Source organism: Triturus cristatus, chromosome 4_1, assembly GCF_964204655.1.
Source record: "Triturus cristatus chromosome 4_1, aTriCri1.1, whole genome shotgun sequence".
NCBI lineage: Eukaryota > Metazoa > Chordata > Amphibia > Caudata > Salamandridae > Triturus > Triturus cristatus.
The window spans coordinates 1271100988-1271122858 of NC_140585.1; the positions used below are offsets into that span (position 1 = coordinate 1271100988).

Genomic DNA, 21871 nt, shown 5'->3' on the forward strand with positions numbered 1-21871 from the left:
AGTGCATCGAGAGCAGCCCTCATTGACGTGTAAATAGTGCGGGGTGAGAGGAGAACTGCGCCGAGTGAGTGTCAGACAGGAGGAGCACATGCCGACAGCTCGGCACAGTGCGAGAGACTGCAGAGTATGAAAGGGAGAGCACACGGTGAGGAGAGGGTATAGCCTGGGGACAGAGTGGCGATTAAGACAAAGCACTGCAGAGCCACAGTGTGCAGAAGCTGGTGTTTGACAGCAGCAACAGGACAAAAACACTGACAGCACTGAGGGAGTGGATACTGCAAAAGGACAATCTAAGGACGCGAACTGCCACGGCACAGAGATGCGCTGGCAGTGTGCAGAGTGACTGCCGTGCAGTGATAGCCCTGGGAGCTGTCAGACTGGAGCCGCTGCGAGAAGAGACTGACTGCAGCACAGGCTACTCCGAGGGGAGACAGCCTGGCCCTGCGTGCGAGGAGCCCGCGCGTAGAGCATCTGTGCACAGATAGATGCTGAAAGCAAGAGGTTGCTGCCCACCATCCGTCCGCGGTCGGAGCTACACTGAAAAAACAACCGCGGCTACTACTCCTGGAGCTGCGATCGTCCTCCCGCTCTCTCTACTAACTGACTCCCAGCCCCGGACACATCGCCATATTCCCGACCCGTGGACAGGACTTCCTCCTCGGACCCAGCCAGTCACTGTCGTATCCCGACGGCAGCGGCTTGTCTCCATCCTCAGAGCCACCTCTCGTCACCGCTGCGAAGGATTCCGCGAGCCCGAGGCTTTGCGGCAGCGCTGCACTCGGGAGGAAGCACGGAGAGACGCCGCGACACAAGCCGAGCGCCAAAGGAAGGAACCCTGATCTGCAGGAAGAGACCTCTGCGCCTACTCCCCGGACAACCAGCGCCACGGGGGCCTCGCGGCGCCCGCACCTCCTGAGGTAAAGGAAGGCGTGAGGCCCTATCACCGAGCGCCAGAATTAGCATGCCCACTTTACATTGTCATTCTCACAGATTACTAAACCCCTCAGGTGTCACCAACCATCACTGCTAGTAGCATCCTTAGCGAGCAGTATTGTCAGCAGCAGCCCCACATCAGCAGCAACGCAATGCCAGTAGACTCCTTGCAGAGCCCCACTGCCAGCAGCATTCTCATATCAGCACCACACGCTTTAACAGCAGCACATTACACACAGACCGCCGCATCCCCCAGGCACGATCTTCACTACGTGCCCGGCACAATCAGCACCATCCCAACCAGCTTTTACATCACCATGAAGCGCAGCAGTAACCACAGTGAGCAATTCTCTCCCACCCGCCCTGCTGTCAACATATCTGCTGATCAGCGCCACTCACTGAAACTCACTTCAATTCCACCACCCACACGTGAGCAGCATCCCTTATAATACTCAGGCACCCTCACCATCCCTTGCACGCAGCACACTGGTATCAGCAGCACAGCAGTAGCCGAGACCAGCCCCGCCGACGCCAAATTTCACTTCTACAGCACCATCACCACCTGCGATAGGCAACAAGTGTCGGTAAACATCACTGCCATCACATCCACTTCCGCCTTTACTGCCAGCAACACTGTCACCCAACGTATAATTCCTTTGATATATTTTCCAAATCAGCCTTTACTTGCAGCAACACTCAATGATCCATGCTGCAGACAACACGCACCAACTCTCATTGACAACCATCAGACCTTCACTGCCAGTAAAACCCAACATCTGGCCCTCAAGGCACACCAAATCCATCAACTGGCCTGTATTGCATATAACACTTTAGACCTCCAACTCCATGATTCAACCCTTACCTGCAGAACCACCAACTATCAATACTCACAGCTAGTAACATCATAGCCATGCATTGTTTTGGAAGTCAACACAAATCACTTCCCACACAACCATAACTGACAGTAAGAACATTAACAGAACAGCCATCACTCGAAGCAACGCCTACACTGATGGTGGATGTCAGCTACAACCTCAAGTACCCTCATTGCCAGTGATTCAACTTAACTGACCCTGCACTTTACGAACAAAGTTTCGTCAACATATGAGGGACGTTTTCGGATGACCCTCACTTCCCTGAATAAATCCAAAACCTCCACACCGACATTATCTATTCTAGCACTTCACATCATCAGCATCATACATGCATCTCAACGAGGGCCCTAATGTCCACACACGGCAGACACGCACCAACTCCACTCAGCCATTACCTGACCTCTTCCAAGGTACATTAATACCAGCAGAAAAAATAACTAACTCCGTCCTTGACGACCCCCAGGCCGGCCTGTCCATGGCCAACCCTCCTAACCAACACCCACATCCACTCTTTCAATAATAATAAAACGGCTTCTCCATCCCATGGAAAAACGTTTGGCTTTTTATTTCCAGTATCTTTAATAATGCCCTTTTAATGAAAAAAGTGCTATCCCGCTGATATAGAGCCACCGGGTCACCCAAATCCGGACATCGATTTAGATTAAGACATTCCTACACAAAGACATCTGGAGGTTTCCCCTGGTGACGCACCAGGTCACAGAAAAAAGACAAAAAGGCGAAGTCTTTATGTAAAAGTGTTAACGGTGCCCACATTCCATGGTGAAAAAACGCACCTCTGCACTTATGTTTGAGGATATAAAAACAACCTCGACTTGTGATAAAACATTGATTGTTTTCATACTGAGAGGCGAGCGTATTTCCATTAGCTTATCGTTATACCGCATCTATTACATTGCATCTTTATTTTTCCCCTACCCTATCCCTAAGCATTAGAGAAGAGCACAGTTCCTATCGCGGGTGCGCAGACGATAGAGGCAATTGGGAAAAGGTGCAACTGTTGATTGGAAAGTAGACGAAGGCTTGTGCATGGCCACAGCAGAAAGCTAACAACATTGCGCAAAAAGAATGGACGGTTTAAAATCTGGACGATTTTGCCTTTCTTATTTCTGAAACCGGTAAATGAAATTCTATTATACTGGGCTATTTTAACATCCATCCAGAGCACAATGTAAAGACGCCAGTGCAGTCTATAAAAAAGCATTATGTAAGAGAAAACCTAAAAGCCCATGTCCTGGCCCTTACAATTCCCCCCTCCACTCCCCAAAAAAACAAACTAAATAAAAAAATCACAAGAGCAACCATTCTCCACACAACCAGAGCCACAACAGTTTCCCCGCGTTTTCGCCCTCAGGCAGGGAAACCCAATTTAGCACCCTGAGGTGTTATCAAACTGCTGGCTACGTGCCCCGAAGTTCAACTCACGCCTTTCTCCAGATGGTGGAGGGACGGTCACTTCAACTTGGCGGCAAAGCTCTCGTAGTTTCTCCCTCACACCCCAGAATAAACACGCGCCCTTAGAGGCGGAGCGCGACTCGGTCACCTGCAGAGCGGGCGCGCGCCAACAGGCGCCTTTTTTCAAGTCCTCGTTAGAAGCACCTGTGTATCGCCTCGCGCTGGGGTCCGCATGGGCGTGCGCGCGCCCCCCGAAGCTCTCCCGTGACCACTTATGTCTCTGCTCTTACTGGCTAAAGAAAGGTTAGAATATGATAGGGAGCAGAAGTGAATTAATTGGAGGTTAGCTTCCTATTCTTTTCCTAAGATTTTTTTTTTTTAAATCACCAGTTATATTCTTTTTCACCTTTACAACTATTACGTTTCGTTATTGATTGAAGTACTTCACTCACAATCCTCACATGGAGCGTATCTTGTATTGTGTTCCTTCTTTGTGTTCTTAGAAGTGTCAACTCATCACTTAGAAAGTGTTGCTTTAATGTGACTAGAATTTGAAAATCAAAACCGTGACAGTCCTCAAACATAGAAATAGGACTACAATTTTGCTTTGAGCGAGAGGCGCAGAATGCCTTAACTGATAGTGCTTAGCAGGGAGCAGGGCACAAATCCTGAACAAAGAAGTGGGGGGACTATCCAGGTTAGGCAGTATCCAAGTGAAATCATGATGTGCCATCACATCGCATGATATCACGATGCGTGACATTGCACGTGACATAACAGGAAGTGACCTCACTGACATCACAAGAAGTGACATCAGATATTGAGACTGCATACATGCTGATCAAGTATATAACAAGTACACTTCAGCAAATTATGAGATTTAACAAATGAGATTTGGCGTCAGGGTTGGGCTAAAAAAGTGTCTCAACCCCGATGCAAAATCTGGGCCTCAACTAATATATTAATTTTTTTAAACACTGTCACAAAGAAATTGAAAACAAGGAGAAGAATGGCAGTAGATCTGTTATGCTTAATTGGTTGCAATGTCTGCATTTTAAAATATTTTATGGGTTAAGGCAACTGCTGTAGAGGTGCCCAGTAAATCGCAGGGATTAGGAATAATGGTGAGATAACTCTGGAAGTGCACACATTAGTTGGAGAGATCTTTATTTTGCGATGTACCAGATTTGAATCAAAGTAACATAGCGGGTTAATGCGTCTCCTGCAAAGCACATCCCATATCATGCAGATGACATATTTTTATTTTATGTAGATAGTAAAGTGGGTTACTACTTTTAACAAGGAGATCCTTGTTACCTGCAGTTCATAAATTGTAATCCTTGCAATATAGCACAGTGAGCTATGAAGGGCCTGTGACTCCTACACCTTGTAACCCCGTCTCATGTAAGTCATCTTGTGCACTGATTTACACATGTACATGATTTATTTTCAATGTATAATGTGTATGTCATGTAAAGAGCTCTGACACCGTACATTGGGTTGCGTAGCGCTATAAAATAAATAAAATAGTGCTATTGAAATAGTTATTTGTGTAAATACTGGGATAGATCAACAAAACTGACATTCTTACAGTACATGCATCTCTTATATACAAGGACTGTACAAAGGCAAAAGCATGCCTCTCTTAAGTAGCTGTAAAGAGATAACAAGCTGTGTGCCTTTGTTTCCCCTCTGTGGCATTTACATTTAAGTGTGAGGTTCCAGGCCGCCTCCAGTCAGCATAATCAAACGAAAGGAGGCTTGATGGCCCCTTAACTTCGGCCCAGCTGGAGGTGAAAAAGAAAATCCCTCGCTGCCTGCACATTGCTGCTGGGAATGAAAGCAGACAACGTACAGGTGCTGCTGAATGTGTACCGGTGTCTGACAATTACACCGGGACAAGTTAAGCATATTTCTGTGGGGCCCAAGTTCTTGGCAGGGGGGGACGGCGTCCACCCTGTGAAAAGAGTGGGTGGATGCCGTGCACCTACGTGTTCCCCCCCGAGTTGTACCCTGGTGCTCAGCAATATAGAAACAAGGTGAAAGAGATACTATAGGAAATACACATAGTCACAGTATGATTCACGTTAATTAAAATGCTTTCTGAAATGGGCTGCTAACTACTAGTTCTGTACTGAACATGTGAACGCTTGCCTTCCTCTCTTTAATCGACCATCTCTGAAAAACAGGGCATATGCTAAAATCTACTGAAATTGCAGCCTGCTCAGATAGTTCAGCAAAACAGGACTGTCCAGCATGCCTGTTTGCCCAATGTGTCTTTCTATGCCAATCCTTGGCAGCAGAAATAAATAAATAGATAACGCCAATTATTTTGTAGTGAATGGATAGAATAGAAAATAGTTAAATTCTGAACAAGACACCAAATTAAACATTGCTAAGGTCTGTGCAAGGGGTGTTGATCATGAAAGAGTCACAATCACTCCTGGTCCCACAGTCATACCATTTTCCTCTGCAATCTCTCATTCTAAGAGACACTTATGTCCTTTTTTTCTTTCTCCACATATAAACCTCCACCCTCATACAGCACACACTTGATCCCTTTCCTCTTCTGTACACCCTTTTACTTAAGTCTTCTTTTATATCCTCAACTTAACCAACCTCCATACCCAAAACCCACCCACTAACATGTAATCAAAGCATTTTTTCCTTAGGTGCAGTTGATATTTCAACAGCTGTAGACCTCCTTCACACACTTTCCAACATTTACAATTGCAAATATGTTACCATCGCTCATTGTGCTCTGCAGAGAGGCCAGGGATTGGATGTGCAAGTATATGGATCCGTTATGACCTGCTGACAGGCAATGTTAGGAACTTGTACTGTCTTCACTCTTAGCTTCAGAGCTCTCAATTGTCCCCATTTAAACACTCACCTGCAACCTGAACTCACCCAAACACCTGGAGGTGGCACTGTTCACTGTATTCACTACAAAAGAGTCATGTGTTGTTTGAAAAAAACTACAGGAACACAATATCTAGAAAATAGATAATCGTAGGTAATGCAGGATGAAGTACAGCATGTGAAATTTTAACAAGGGACTTCATTTCTGACACTGATTACACCAAGGGTGTTTTTTAAGTGTCAGGAAGCTAAAATAAAACCATTTGATGATTTAAAAAATGGGTGTCTACTATCTAAATCAAGAGTGTTGGCATGTGTGTTAAAACTTTTACCGAGCACAGTGGCTACGGAAAACTATGTTGGGGAACCTTCTTCACAAACCTGCTTCACACTCTTAGTTTTTTCTTTTATTATTTTCTTGGGGTCACCTTCCTAAATGTCTGACTTCATCCTCATTAGAGAGTTAACAGGTCAACTGGTTTGCACCCCCTACTTCTTTTCATTACTATCAACGTCGAGGGATAATTGGCTTTTTTCCCCAATAGGGGTCTAAATTATTAAATGCCTCATGCCATACAACAAAGCTATGTTTTTGTACGTTGTCTCCCACCTCTGCTAACCCTAAGTCTTGAGTGCTTTCAAGTTGTCCCATTTGAAATGAAGGTTTTTTTTAAGACACTGACATCAGAAATCGTACCACACTAAGGTACGCAGGAGTGAGATTAAAAGTGTTGGGGTAGAAAAGTCCCTCAGATGGTGATGGACGTGCTACCCTGCCCTGAGTGCCCCATCTGTAATGATGTTTGGATTCCTGATGCTGATTTTCATTGTCATGGGCGAGCATGGATCATGTGCGTGTGTCATAATATAGGTTTGTCTCATAGAAAGCTGTATTTTTTAACTGGGAGGGGTGCCAAAAGCTCTACCCTCATAGTGGTGAAAGGCCACTGCCTTTGCCAAGAATTAAGCAGCACAAGCGGGGCGGTGGTGGCATACCATGTACTGATCAATAGGAGTGAACAGGCTTTTTACTTGTGTCTCTGGAGTAAGGCCTACAGGCTCACGTATTTAAAAAATCTGCTGCTGTGCGCTTGACTGACCCTTGGTCTACATCAGTTTGGTGCATAGTGCTGCTCAGTGTGCGTGTATTATACATGTGCTGGATGTTTATTCTGAAGATCGCTGTTGTGACAATTAGGCTGTAGCTCATGTGCAGAGCAAAGATTGTGACCCTGTATGCCAGGGGGGGCCACTGTGAAGATTGCTGTTGTGCTGATTGGTCGGTAGCCCATGTACAGAGTGAGGACAGTGACCCCGAATGCCGGGGATGGGGGGGATACACCAGGACAGGGCAAGGCGCGTGGTCTGATCAAGACCGTCATTCTGATGAGGACGAGGCCACCGCAGTGATCTGAGCTGGCCCAAGTCCCGACAGAGGATCAGCACCAGGAGTGTTGCACCCCCCCACCTGGGAGGAGGATCATAAGAAACGTACCAGCATTAGCGGAGCATCGAGGACCCCCGGCCACTGCCTCCACAGGACCACATGTAGGGAACATGAGGACAGCTGACCGCTGCCTCTCCTGGGATGAATTGGGAGAACTTTGTTGTGCCATGATTCCACTGCTCGTGCTTCTAAGGCTGTGTTCCAGAGGCAACAGTTGGGATGGCCCTGGAGAGTTGGACACGGCGGTGGCTCTTATATTGACTACACACTTTCGAATAAAACTTTATTTATTCTACTTGCATGGAAATTAATTCTTTACATTTTTGGGGGCGAGGATGGGAACCAACCATAGATAGCAGCTTCAGTGCCCGGAAAGGGGTGTGCTCAGAGACTCTGGTCATTCAGAAGCTGCTGGTGCAGGTAAGACTAATTTATGGGCCCAGACAGCCCTGGGAGGAACTTGCCTGCTATGTAGCACTTCAGCACTGGAACACTTTTGACCTTAATAAAGAGGTGGAGTGGGATTGCTGGAACTTGGACTACTCGTGGGGCTGAACCTGAATGTCGCCCACAGAGAATGAGGAATAACTACTACTACTAGTGAGATGGGAGTAGGACTCAGGAATACGCCTATAAACCACTAGATCCCTGACCTCAGGAGATTGTGTGATTGTGTGTATTCTTTGTGTTCATGTATAAATAATCCTTTTTTCATAAAAGCAAGTATTTGACTGGACAATCATTTGTTGGTGCTGCTGAACGTATTTTGAGTTGCAAACCTGTGTTCATCCTTCTGGGTCTACCTCCCCACAAGAAGTCTTGGACTGCTCAACCTGCACTTACACTGAGAGTCAAGTGCTGAAAGAGTACTTGGTCTGCTGCTTATGAGTAATAATAGGTCGGGCCCCAGGACATCAGGAGTAAAAGGACTCAACCCACATGGTTGGACCCAGTTGCTTGTGCTTGCCCCATGGCAATCGGAACGGGGCTCTGCCACACAGGTTTTTAATTTTTAATATTGTAGCAGACAAATGAAGGTTCCTAGCCATGTCATTCTGTGTTAGTCTGAACTGCAATCAAAACGGCTGTTGAAAGCAGCCAAGAGAGAGGTAGTGTACTTAGACGTTACACTTACACAGTGAGCAAGTCCTGAAGTGGCTGTTATATGCTATCAGAATTCAAGCCTCATTTTTTGGTCTCGCCTAGCGAATGCAGCGCATGCGCTGCATCGCCTTGGCGAAACTATTGTTGTGGGTTTGGTGCGCGAAGGGAGACAAACCATGTGCGCGCACGGACAGGCGATGTGCACGCGTATGGCGTCTCCTCTCCACCCTCACACGCTCCCACCACACGCTCACACGCTCCCACCACGCGCTTGTTTAAGAGACATGCACATGTCTGGTGCACGGCGTGATCACATGTCCTGCTCCCTTGTTTATTTTTCAATTAGATGTATGTCACTATATCTTGGATAAGTATATTTCTATGTTCTGGCACGTGGGAAGTGTGCATGGGACTTTGCTTTTTAATTGGACATATTGCAATATAGAGTGGTTGAAATCTCTTTGCGCAGAAACATCCACAATATCCGCTACATAATATCATCATGGTAAATATACATATAGGGAAGTATAGACAGAGTATTTCTAACTCCGCATCTACTTACTTTAGTGATATAGTGGTAGTCGATACTGTGGATGCAGTATTATTGCAGGGCAGGTCGATGTTTTTACCACGAAGTAACTCTACATCACTTTTTAGTTTTTCCCTTGGATGCTTTTTAGAATGGTGTACGTTCTGAAATTAAAGCTGAATTAGTTGTACACTGGAATACAATGTGTAAGAATTGTATTTTTAGTTCAAATTATTCCAACTAAAATATCCCTTATTGGTTTTAAATCCAACTAGAAAAATCAATCTTTGACTACGCTGTCAGAGTGCGTGGTCTTGATCTGAGCAGACTGAGCAGCACCTGCCGGATGCTGCTTAGGTTGTCCTAAGCACTGACTGCAGGTGTCTGTTGTGCCTCCCTGCACTCCGAACGGCTGTCGCTTTGTGGGCACTTGAGGCCATTGCAGAAGTGAATGGATAAACTGCCTGCCAGCCCCTGTTTGTAGGTTTTGTACGTGAATGAATAAGTGAGCGAGTCTCTCTGTTGTATATCTTAAAATGGGGCAATGATGTTGTTGGAAAACGAGGCAGCATCTGTGAGGCCTGCACAAATAACATGACTACATTTGTCCTTCACTTTGAACCAAACACCCATTTGTAGCGCCAGACTCTCAGAGGGTAGCATTGCAGAGCAGTCTGAGGCTTACTCAAGGGAGGTGGTGTGGGCTAGTAATCGCCATTTGCGGGTGCGCAAAAATAACAGTCAATAATTGATTGTCCAGTCTGTACTTTGCTTTATAAAAGTAAGAGTACATTTATTAAACACACACACTACTCAATACTATGCACCAAATTACAAATATACATAAGCTGTTGGAATTACTTTGTGACATTGCATAACCTCTCCACCACTCCCGTGCAGGGTGGGGTCTAGTACCATCACTCCCATGTATGCACATCATCTTGCCCCCAATGCAATTAGTTGAACATAACCTGGGGCGTGGGCCCTGCGCACTCGCACCATCCCAGGGGTGACCCACCCCATTACCTCAACAAGCATTAAAAATGGGTACACCTGCCTTGGTGACACATGGCCTTGACTGAGCATCTCCTACTGACCATAAAGTATGCACCTCTATATCTTAAGGGCTAGCATTCTGGGGTCTTCACCTAAGTGCAGCAGAAAGAATACATGTTTAAGCACACTTTAGAATGACAGTACTCAGCACATTTGTGGATCATTAGAATGTATTGCAATTACAGGCCTAAATGCATCACAGACGAAATCACAGGATTACATGTACAGCCAGACACCCTAGCAGGAAAGTCTGGCCACATAACCCCACTTTGCTTATGACATCACCTTACACCAGTACTTCACATCGAACAGGTGAACTTCAGTCCCTCTAAAATAAATATCCAGTAGTAAATGCATTTCAGTGCAATTACACCTCTTCACCTCCAGGGGATGCCCTTCTCCAGACATCCGCACCTCAGCCCTTCACTCCTTGATGCAATTATCAAAACACCCTCAGCCGAAGAACAAGTAGTCCCAGCCCAGAAGGTATTAATTGCTGGCTGAGCCCTGGAGGGGTTATTCCTTTCAAATCCCCGGGACACCTAGGGTGACTTGTCTCTTCATGCTGGGGGGGGGGGGGGGGGGAGACTGCGCTTCTCCAGCAGCGCCCCCAGCACCTTTTCACCATTGAGGGTGACCCCCCTCCTCTGGGGGCCACCAGCACCAAAAACGCTGCATTTCCAGATGCCTGGCAAGGCATTGTGGGGCGCGTCGTGCTCCGCTTTATGAATATTTGATGAGCGGCTCTTCCGCTGTGCCGGGGAGAGCGCCGTGTGCTGCCTGCGGCTTCGCCGCATCATAAGGCCTCGTTGGGGGCCCTGGTTCCACCCGGACCCCCAGGTAAGTTCTATGACTTGGGGAGCCCATCCCCAGCCAGCTTGCCCATTTTCGGGGGCCCGGTCCCACCCGGGCCCCTTTCCTCTTCTTTCGGGGTCCTGGTCCCACCCAGGACCCCTGCATACCTTCCTGGCCATCCCCGCATACCTTCCTGGCCCATCCCCGGCTGCCCCCTGCGACTCCCCGCACGGCCCGCACCCTCTGGTGCATCCGCGGGAGTCGGAGACTTCTTTGCTGCCGGAGCGGGCAGACATGGAGGTGGCCTCCCTGGCCGCGGGTCGGGTGCGACGGCACTCCCCCCTGTTCCGCCTCTTCGCCGGGGCCCGGGGATGGGGTCCCGGGCCCCTTGGGCAGCTTCACGGGAAGCGCTCCGGTGCTCCCTGACTCGCCTCTTCTGCGGGGGCCAGGGTGGGCTCCTGGCACCCCGCGTGAGCCTCTTCTTGGTCTTCGGGGCCCGGGGATTGGGTCCCGGGCCCCTTCCCCGCACATCTTCACGGACTTGATCTCCGGTGGGGGCCAGGGTGGGCTCCTGGCACCCCACGGGGAGCGCGACGGCGCTCCCCGGCTTCCATCTTCACAGGGGGGTGAGACGGCGCTCCCCCGCCTCCATCTTCGGTGGGGGCCAGGGTGGGCTCCTGGCCCCCTCTTGGGCACTTCCACGGGGAGCGCAACGGTGCTCCCCAGTTTCCCTTCTTCTGGGGGCAGCCCCCGGGACCTGACCCACCCCGGGGGCATCTCTGAGACCGGTGGCGGAATTCCACGCGCTTCGTCGTCGGTCTTCTTGGAGGTCAAAGGTTGCGTACCTTCTGGGGGGCATATCTCAGCCCCCAGGGGTCCGATTGTTTCCATTTTCCCGTCTTCTTGCTCCTGGTGGCGCCCCTCAGCCACTGGGAGCCCTCTCCTTCACCCTCCGGGTCTCCAAGAGGGTGCATTCTGCAGGGAGCGGTCTTCACTGGCTCCCTGCACCAGCCTTTTGCCTGGCTGTCCTCCTTGGCCTCTCTTCTCCCTGCGCAGAGGCCACTGCTTCTGCGCACCGGTCCTGGGCTCTTCTTCTAGTGCTGATAGGGTCCTGGGGGCAGTCAGGGGGTCTCTCCTTCCAAATGCCCATTGCGCCAGGCTCCAGCACCTTAAGCCTCAGCAGACCACACCCCAGAGAGCTTCTCTTCCTGTGCCAGCACTTTTTAAAAGTTGAGTAGGGGGCTGGCAGGAAGTCTCTGTTGATCCTATCAAACAGCGACACAACACTTCCCTGCCCCTGCTCCCTCCTTCTTGTCCAGCCTCTGGGCTTGTTCAAAATGGCGTCGTCCAGGGTCTCTGGCCACATGTCTCTGAAGCCCCTTCCCTCCTTGGTGCAGCCTGGTGCCTGGCACCCAGTGACAGCTGCTAATGGATGAGCCTGTAGCCCCAGCCATTTTCTCTTTGTGGAGAGGAGGCCCTAGCTTGTGGAAGAAAGGTTGTCAATCAATCCAGCTGTGGTCAGCCCTCAGCCTGGGCCTTGTCATGGCTGGCTCAGCGAAATATGACAGTTCTGGATGACCCAAAAGCAGTACAAATATGACTTTGGACTGTGCAGAATACTTCTTTTCACATCCGCTACAGTGGACTTAAGTGCGTATCTGGAATCTGTAGGCCTAATGGAAGTTAATCTAGCCCATGGGCTCCACATTCCCATAGGGGAATAATGAAGTAAAAAAACAATAAGACACACTGACTTTCCCTGGCATGTTTCTTTCCAGTGTATAAAGCCTATTCCATGTCACCACCCAATACTGCATAAGTCCTGCCACACCATTCACTTTGTAGCTGCTCCTGGACTGCGCACGCTAGGAATCTCCCCTGCGCAGCCCATACACGTGTGCACACGCACGTACACATGTGTCTGCATGTAACCAGCCCGGTGTCCCTTACTCCAGCTGCTGCGCAGTGGCCTGGTGAAGCCAGGGAGACACCAGTAAAATCCCCATGCAGTATCTTACATCCTGAGTTCACTGTGGGTGAGTCCCAACGTATGAGGCTCCCCCACAGTAAAAGCTCAACAATTAGGTGCTCAAAAAGCGAAAAATCTGTGCGGCCCATAGTGTCAGAACCACCTTCTAACAGATGTCCTTTTCTAGTAGAGGCCGCTGGAGACTCTCATTTTCGGGTGAAGACACAGCCTTGGAGAAAGCCGAGCCAGGGTCTGGTTTGGCACTAAGAGGCAAAGCAGGAGTCGAGCCATCTAAAGGTGTAAATCAGGAAACACATGCCATAAAAAGTATGATAGAGTTTAAAATTAAAACAAAAATCAAAATTTCTCCTTTTCTCTCAATTAAATACATACGATTAAATCACCGAATTGACATTTATTTAAAAGTATTTTTTAAACATGAACATTATTTTGATACCACATGCACTGACGACTTGCCACACGTTACCCAATGTGTCATTCTGTCACATTCTCTTTTTACACAGCCTTTATTCTTAAAATGAAGCAAGATTATTTTATTTTAGCTGCATGTATGTGAGTAGAGCGCATTTCTTATTCTAAATTGTACTCTCAAACATATACATACTCCGTGAAGTAAAGAGATGGTGCCGCGGATCACACAATTCGGTCAAGTGAGGCACCAGGGATTTGAATTCAGGGCTGTATATTACGCTGTTCAGAGTTTGAAGGGTTACTTCTTCACTTTTCCGTTTAACACCAAAGATCAATACTTTGAGCTCAGTTATTCAATTATTGCTATTTAATTAGTATGAACATATATGCAATATATTAAATACACTTATCTTACCTTGAATCAAAATGATGCCATACACACGTGTATATGTATGCACAGTCATAAGACTTAAAGGTGCATGAGTTTCTTCTGTTTCCAATGTTTCCACTAACATTTCAGTTCACAAAACTTTATTCGGATAAACATAGTATCCATAAAAGTACGACAATGGTTAAAAAAGACAGGGAAAAAAGTAACAATACATAATAGTTAGAATTACAGTTGTATAAACTAACACTGAAGATCTTACAAAGTGAGAGAACACGCCTATCTGGAACCATGCTGCACTTCGCAAGTGTCACCTTGAAGAGCTAGAACGTAAGGCGCAGACTCTGTGGGGGCTTCCAGACCTCTTTTTTGACAATTATTTAATTGTGGTGATTGGGGTGTTCAGCATCTCCTAACATTGCTCTTTTTTTCAAGTCGGTGGTGGGAGTCATAACATTAACATAACAACTATTTCTTGCCATCCCTTACTGTGCTGGCTCGCCTGGCTTGACAAACGTAGGAACTTTAGGAGAAGCTCAAGACTCCATTGTCTCTAATTAAATAAATAAATCGAAAAGGACTGACAGCCTCCAGAGGGTTTAGTCCTCAAGCCAAAGAGCTCAAAGAAGACTTAGGCGATCACGTGCAACATGTTGTCTTCACAGAAAAATGTTCTGTAGGCACCTGTTTATTCAGCAGTTAGGGCTGCAAAACATGAAGGGGGGGGGGGGGGTATATTTTCCACTACATCCCTCCACTGCAAAGCCAATTCCCCCATCCCTCACGGTTCCTACGCCCCTAGTGGGACAGACTTGATCTGGCGTCATCCCAATGAAAGTATATTAGAAACCTGAAGGCAGAGAGCTATGTATTTTTCAGTGAGTGATTTTGCGTGGCTTAAATGTTTTTTTCTTTTTCATTCCTTATTCTTTCTCTCCGGAAGAACTCTTTTCTGCTTCAATTTCCCACTTCTGGTATGCTCTAACAAGTGATGTATGAAGTCCTGTGGTTGGCTAGGAGTGTTTCGCTGTCTGGAGAGCTTTTTTCATCCTCGCTGATAAAGGAGATTCCTAACTTTGCTTTCACCAACTCGTGGTGATGCCTAAACTCTATTAAAGGGGTATCCAAGTCCGACCCAGTGGTCTTTGCTTAAGGTCTGACATTATAACGCAGGTGACTGGAAGACATATTGCTACCAATTCTTTCACAGTGGGCTTTAGCCATACTCAGAGGAGTACGAGTCTCTCACTTTGTACTATTGGCTATGTAATGCATCATTGCACTTTCCAACTCCAGGAAGTGATTTCACTGAAATGTATGAGGGGCTACTTTATATCTGAAAAGAACCCTCGATCATCATGTGGTTTGTCATATTCAATCCATTATCTCTTTTGTGCATTCTGTTCAGAAAGCAAGTCTTATTGCTAATTTTCACCCAGCATTGTTAAAGCCAGTAGGACAGTCTTTGATGTGATGAAAAGAATTTGTGCTTGCAATGCATTTTAACAACATCTGTGTTTACATGTGTTGGCACATTCAAGCCACACCTACTGTCTTTGGTAACACAATATTTCTACAGTGCTCTGGGAACAATGGTCTACGAAGATGTAAGGTATTATTATGTTCTTCCCCATATATAGATGGCATTTTTATTAGTCATTTAGTCAAATACTTATGTAAGAAATCCCGTATGAAAGTCCTGGTGCAAATGTAAATAACAATGACTTTGTTTTTAGGTCTCGTCAAGACCGCGCATGCGCTGTCGCAAGACCTATAGTAAGCACAAATATGGAGGGTAATTTCTCCTGTTGCATTGCCATTGGTTGATTCTGGCATTGGTCTTCTTATATGGCTGATGGTTGGCTTTTTATCCAATACGTCACTTCCGTTTTGCCTCCATTTTGCAGGCAGCAGCACCGACCAACTACAGTTTAGTTCCGCTGCTGGCTGTTATCTTTTCATTAAGGGACTACTTCCTTGTTTACCAAGCGGCCTGTTGTGCACTTTCATGTATTGGCGGACACGGCACTTTGTCTTTTAAAAAGAGCCCATCAGCTTTTGTGTAATGCGCAACTTTGTTTACAAACGTAGGTCCTCGGACGCACCACTTTGTTTTTTAACAAGCGCCTATTGTGCGCTTTTGTGTAATGCGCAACTTTGTTTACAAACGCGGGTCCTCGAAAGAAAAGTGCTGGCCGCTATTAAAATGCTGGACCCATGCACAATTCCATGGCACCCTTGAACCTCAGACCCTCACGCACCTTTAGATCTTAAATAATGCAGTTAAACGCCGCACTCCCTAGCATGGCGCCCGGGGTCCTGTTTTTTTTTATTCATGCGTTCGTGCTGCCTAGCACGGTGCCCCGTTTCATTTATATTTTTTAAAAATCTTGCCACACCCTTTGACCTCGAAACTCTCATGCACCCTTAGATCCTAAATAATAATGTGTCCTCAATACTTTTCGCGCTTGGCAGAGCCCTTTGACTCCCGCAGCGCAGCGTTAGTTTTAGACACAGCTGTACATATTGAGTACATTGCTGCCTTTAAAGGCTGCAAATCCCCCGGTTTCACCACCAATTTCCTTTTCACCATCACCTCACTAAAACTGTCCGGTTCACAATCTTCACCACATCTCACTAGGCTTTCCATTGCACTACATCAGTCAAATCCCACGAGGGCTTTACTTTTCACAGCATTCCTAATCTGACCTCACCAGGCTTTGCCTTTTCATTATCACTCATCACAACTCACCAAGCTTTGCAGTTCACAATCAGTCATCACCACATCTCACTAAGGTTTTCAAGTTCACAGTCAATCATTATCACATCTCCCAGGTTTTCCATTTCCACAATCAATCAGTATCACCTCACCACGGCTTTCCTTTTCACCATTCACTCACCACGGCTTTCCTTTTCACCATTCACTCACCATGGCTTTCCAGGTTACAATCAATCATTATTACATCTCACCAGCGCTTCCTTTCCATCAAGCGCCATGCTTTATATTTTAGCCCACTTTAAGCATCATTTTTGAATTACTGTGCACGGGCACTGCGCTTTGTATTAGCACGGCACCCGTTTTTAATATTTACAACACGGGCGGAGCGCTTTATATAGGATCAGGGCCCCTGCTTTTATGTTTCAAAAAAGCAATTGCTTTAAGTCTCGCAAATGCAACAGGTATCGCATTTACCCGAGCATGAGCTATTAGCATTGTAAATGACATTGACTTTTATATATGTTTTGGTTTTTGAAACATAAATAAAACACATTGTCATTTACAATGCCAGTAGCTTAAACTAGCGTAATTGTGAGACCTATTGCATTGCAAATGCTTGTTTTTATACAGCTAACAACCCTAAGCATGATGGAATTTGTAATCTTACACTTATAAGAGAAAAAGCAAAACTATAAGTGTCAGGATGTTAAGTTCCATTAGCTGAAAAGCCGAGCCTGGCTGAAAGCGACCCTTCTGACACCCACCCAATTGACAACTGTACTATGACCCACTTCCCATGGATGATGTACTTTCCTCCATGTCCTTCCTCTAATTAGCAGCTCTTCAAAGTACTTAGATACATTCCACCCCTCTCCCTATTATGTAATTCTCTGCAACTCCCAGGACATGATCAGCTTTTCTTACTCTACCTCCTGTGGATGTTGTGACTATTGCTGTATTACACCTCTTCAGTCCAGGCACACCTATAGTTCTTCCTAAAGAGGTGAAATGCTGTCCCTAGCTTCACCTCAGCCCTGCTGTACTTTTACCAGTGTGTCATATCCCCACCTGAATTATGGGCTTTTCTCATTAATGCCACTTCCAGAATGAAGGGATGTTTCTCTTTGTACCCCTGTGCCAAATAAGATCCCTTAGTAAAAGCCCCAAAAGGTGGATTCATCCACCCTCCAACTTTCTTAGAGGCAGAGGCGCAACTAGAGCCAAATGTCAGGGGTGGGCAGGAAAAAATTTCGGGGGGGGAGGGGGGGCTCATTGTTCCAGCAATACCAGAGTGGAGATGCAGGGGCTCTAAGAAGGGGTGAAAAAACAACAAAGCCTCATTAACATGCAAATGCTCTTTTAAAGACATGTGAAGTACCTGGGTGCGGTTGTGTTTGTGCCCGGGAAGCGTCTCAGCCCGAGCTGCCACACACGACGGGGGCGGGGCTGAAGCTCTTTAAGCCCAATGGGCGTTGCTCTCCTGCTTAGAGGGATGAAATATTCCTCTTAGTGTACCAAAGGGCACTGCTTTTTGTATCTCACTCTCTTCTGTGTCCCATGTTATGCTATGTGCAACGGGTCCCGCTTCCCCGGGATGACGCGCTGCCCTAATTGTTCATGCATAGATTATTTGCTTATCTCAATATCAGTCTCTAATACATGAACAGGGTGCTCTCTAACGCCCTCCTCCCGCTTTTGCTATAATGAAGTCCCTTCAGTCTTATCAACCAGGGATGTCACACTTTTATTAGTGCACCCAACACTCCTCCAATGATGCACTCTCATCACAGTTTCTCTGCCTTCATCTCCAGGGATGATGGAGTCTCCAGGTGCTGAGAAGGACATTCTGGAATGCTGCGCATCACCCTTTGAACTCAAGTCTCAGCCCAGCAAGAAGATGTGGGTTAAACTGCGGGCACTGTGAGTACATTGGTTTCAACTGCTGTTAAAGGTTGAGGACACAAAGTGTGTGATTATATAATCAATAAGAGACACGGGTGAGAATTCTGAGTTGTGCGGAGTTCACCATACCTGGTAATCACTAGGTGCGATGAGGTCTTACCGTTAGTTATATTTCAGCAGATCAAACCTGTCAGGATTTAACAGAGAAAAAGAGTACAGATTTTACTTTAACATCTTTACTTTGGTGCGTTAAGTGACAAAATCCTCCAGTTCTACCCTACAAACCTTGAGTAGGTCTTTTACCTCTGCTTTGCTGTGGCGGCCTCCACACGTTCAGCACCGGGAGACCCTGTTGGGTAGCTGTGCGCTTTATAAATGTAAAATGTAAATGTAGGTGCAATTCATCACACCGAATAAATTCTGAACCCCTGTGAGTTTGGTATTATCGGGAGTGATAAACAGTAACTGCCACCCGAAGCAGTCCATATGAAGGCCACTGAGTTCTGTCAAAATATCAGCATCCAACACAGTGTGCAAGAAGTGGATAGACCGTATTTGCTGGAGCGTAAAGAGCAGGGTCCAACATTGACTGCGCTTAATGGGCCAGTGAACTAGCAAAGAGTGATATTAAAGTGACAGGCACTGACCCCAAATGCTTTTAAAAGGGAAGTCACTGCAGCTGAGCTCTCATAGACACCGACTGACAGTAGGGGGTCCTAGAGCAGCATAGAATGACAAGCATGTTCAACTGCGTCAAACCTTCCCTCAGTACAGGCCATGGTACAGGCCACTGTGCTTTAAGAAGACTGCGTACGGAGCTTCAGACCACTCCATTGGGCACACCTTTAACGGATTTTGACTAACACAGTTCGCTTCAGTGCTTACTTTTTAAAATAATAAGTGCAGAGACCACAGGTTTTGCACAGAAGCCTGCAGCTGGGGCAATCAAATGTGGGGTACTGAATATGCAAAGGGCATAGCCTTGATCCCACCCCCGCCCCTTTATTTCACCCCTGTGTATACTTTTTCATTCCTGATTTCTCCCTTTGTCACTGTTTTTCCGTCTTTCTTGTCCTTCTTCTTTCCCCCTTTTTTGTTTTTCTCTCTCTTGCTCTGGCTCAAAGTCTGATGAGGTGAAATAAGAGCCGCCCCAAAAAGGAGCGCAGGTGGGCCCCGCTGGCTCAAATGAATATTGGCTCTCAGCAGGGAAGGATTGCTCCCCATAAGGCAAGGAGTGACAGCTGTTACTGGTAAAAGGACAAACGGCATTAGTGACTGGTCCTAAAGGGGCGAGGGACGGCACACAAACTGCGTGCTCTGAACGATGAGTGACTGTACTGGGACAAGCATTGAATTTTGTTACGGACAGTATATATCCAGCTATGCTTCGACAGTGAGTTTTTCTAAGTGTGTATAGGATGGTGTAAACCATGGGTCTTTAACCGAGTATTAATGGCCGAGCATGGTGAAAGGAGGCAGGTGAGAGTGCTTCTGAACAAGCAGAGTCGAGTATCTCGGAGTGTGCTTAATCAGACGTCGAATCATCCTCTCAGACTCAAAGAGGTATGTGTGTTTAAGGATATGCACTCTCAAAGAGACAGACAGACAAACTTTGGGATCTTTCTATGGAAGACGACCACAACAGGGGGATATTGTTTCATAACTAATATTCTTAACTATTCAGGGTTTACAAAGTACGGTCCTAACGAGCCAAGTGTAAGACATTTTGAAATAGGAACAGACTGCTTGTGCTCTTAAAGGAACTGTAGCCGATTAGGAGTAGCGAAAAGAGACAGGCTCTTGCACAGAGGTTTCTTATGTGGTAATGTAATGTTGGCAGTCGTGCTTCTAGATCTGAAAGCAATCGGGCTTCACCCTGCTGTCACTTGGTTACTTCCAGTTACCGGTGGATCGGGAAAGTACTATCAGGTCATTTTTCAGTGGTGTGTGGTTTGGTGAGTGAATTTCCGAGGCTTCGCATGGGCATGCTGGGACAAAGACCCCTTGACAAGAGTGGATCTCCATCTTTGTAAAATCCGGCCTCCTCCAACCAGTTGTATTTGAGGGTTAAGCAATTCTTTGTTGCATCGTCTCCATGTCATCTGATCAATTCCAGCTGTCACTGAATAGGAGATTTACTTCAGGGCCACTCAGAGGCTGTCAGAAGTGATTTGTGTTGTCTGGTGACTCTGGAAGGCTTCAGAAGTACAAGTGAGCATTTGAATAGTTGCTAAGAGTGAATTTTCTTCTTGTTTTTTTGACCATAGCAAACTTTCATGACTCACTACACTTGAGTACTCACTCCCAGTCCCAGGTAGTTCTTTTTTCTCCACCCATTCCCCACTACGTATTTGGTTAGTGAGCTATATGTTGCCTCCGAAGAGTGTATTTTGGTGTATGGTGCTTTTGTCTATTTGGGTTGTACTGAAGGGGACAGGTTTGATAGTTGAAACAGTAGCATTCTACTTTTACATTTTGCTTTTTTAACATTGCAATTTTATAGACATTGAGCAGTAATAAAAAAAAATACTTTTTCTCATGTATGGGCCAGAGTGGTTGGTCTCATTTCTGGGGAAAGAGATCATGAACCTGACTTTCTGTGACCAACACTTGTGATCCACAGGTTAGCTGGGGATAAGTCAGGACACAGCACCTGGGAAAGATGGGGAGCATTAAATAACTGTCTCTTGAGGGTGGTATGGCCAGAACAGTACAACATTCTTGGTGTGGTTGTTTTTTTCGGTTTACAAGGTGATTTTTTTCTGACACACGGACTAGCAATTTTTGAGATGTGACTGTTTACCGTCTAATTAATGTTTCATAAATTCTAAACATATTTTGCTTGCAATAAATTTGAATTGAAAATGTCTTACCACAAAATTCTTCAGGTGGGTTGGGGTTCGGAATTTTTGTAGGTCCACAGCTTTCATTCATGTCTATAAGAAAGACTCTAGCCAGTTATCCGCATGTCCCTGAAGCCTCATCTCTAACCATCTCTTACCTGTAATTTGCTAACCACTGTACGGAATCTTTAGAATCGTTTTACTTTGCTCATTTAGAAACTATGAATTAACAATTTATCAACTGAGCTCTCACCTGTATTGTCTTTGAATGCCTTCAATACTAAAAAGAAAACTACAGAGCCTTATGCATAATCTTTATATAACTTATCTTACTGTAACCATTTGAATTCGTAGCTTTCTATTATCCTGTTTTGCTTTTTGAACATGGCAATTTAAAAGTCATTGAACCTTATTAAAATGCATACTTTTTCTCAAGTAGAGCCAGAGATATTGGTCTCTCATTTCTGGGGAAAGGAATCATTCCCCAGACCCTCTTCTATTTCCATGAAGTAGATTTGCAAGGTTCTGTTCGATTCCATTTGCTGGCATTTTTTTTCATCCTGCGTCAAAACTATCACGGTTTTAGGCTGGCTAGAGACATCTT

General features: G+C 46.2%; 1 protein-coding gene across 1 annotated transcript in view; it reads left to right on the forward strand.

The window, feature by feature from the left end:
• Positions 1 to 539: 539 nt before the first annotated feature.
• PDE1B (phosphodiesterase 1B) overlaps positions 540 to 21871 on the forward strand; it is a 1345653-nt gene continuing 1324321 nt past the window's right edge. Inside the window, exons 1-2 of the mRNA XM_085654771.1 lie at positions 540 to 917; positions 18334 to 18442. Of these exons, the coding sequence (XP_085510897.1) occupies positions 18336 to 18442 (107 nt within the window). The 5' untranslated portion in view covers positions 540 to 917; positions 18334 to 18335. The remainder of the gene's footprint in view (positions 918 to 18333; positions 18443 to 21871) is intronic.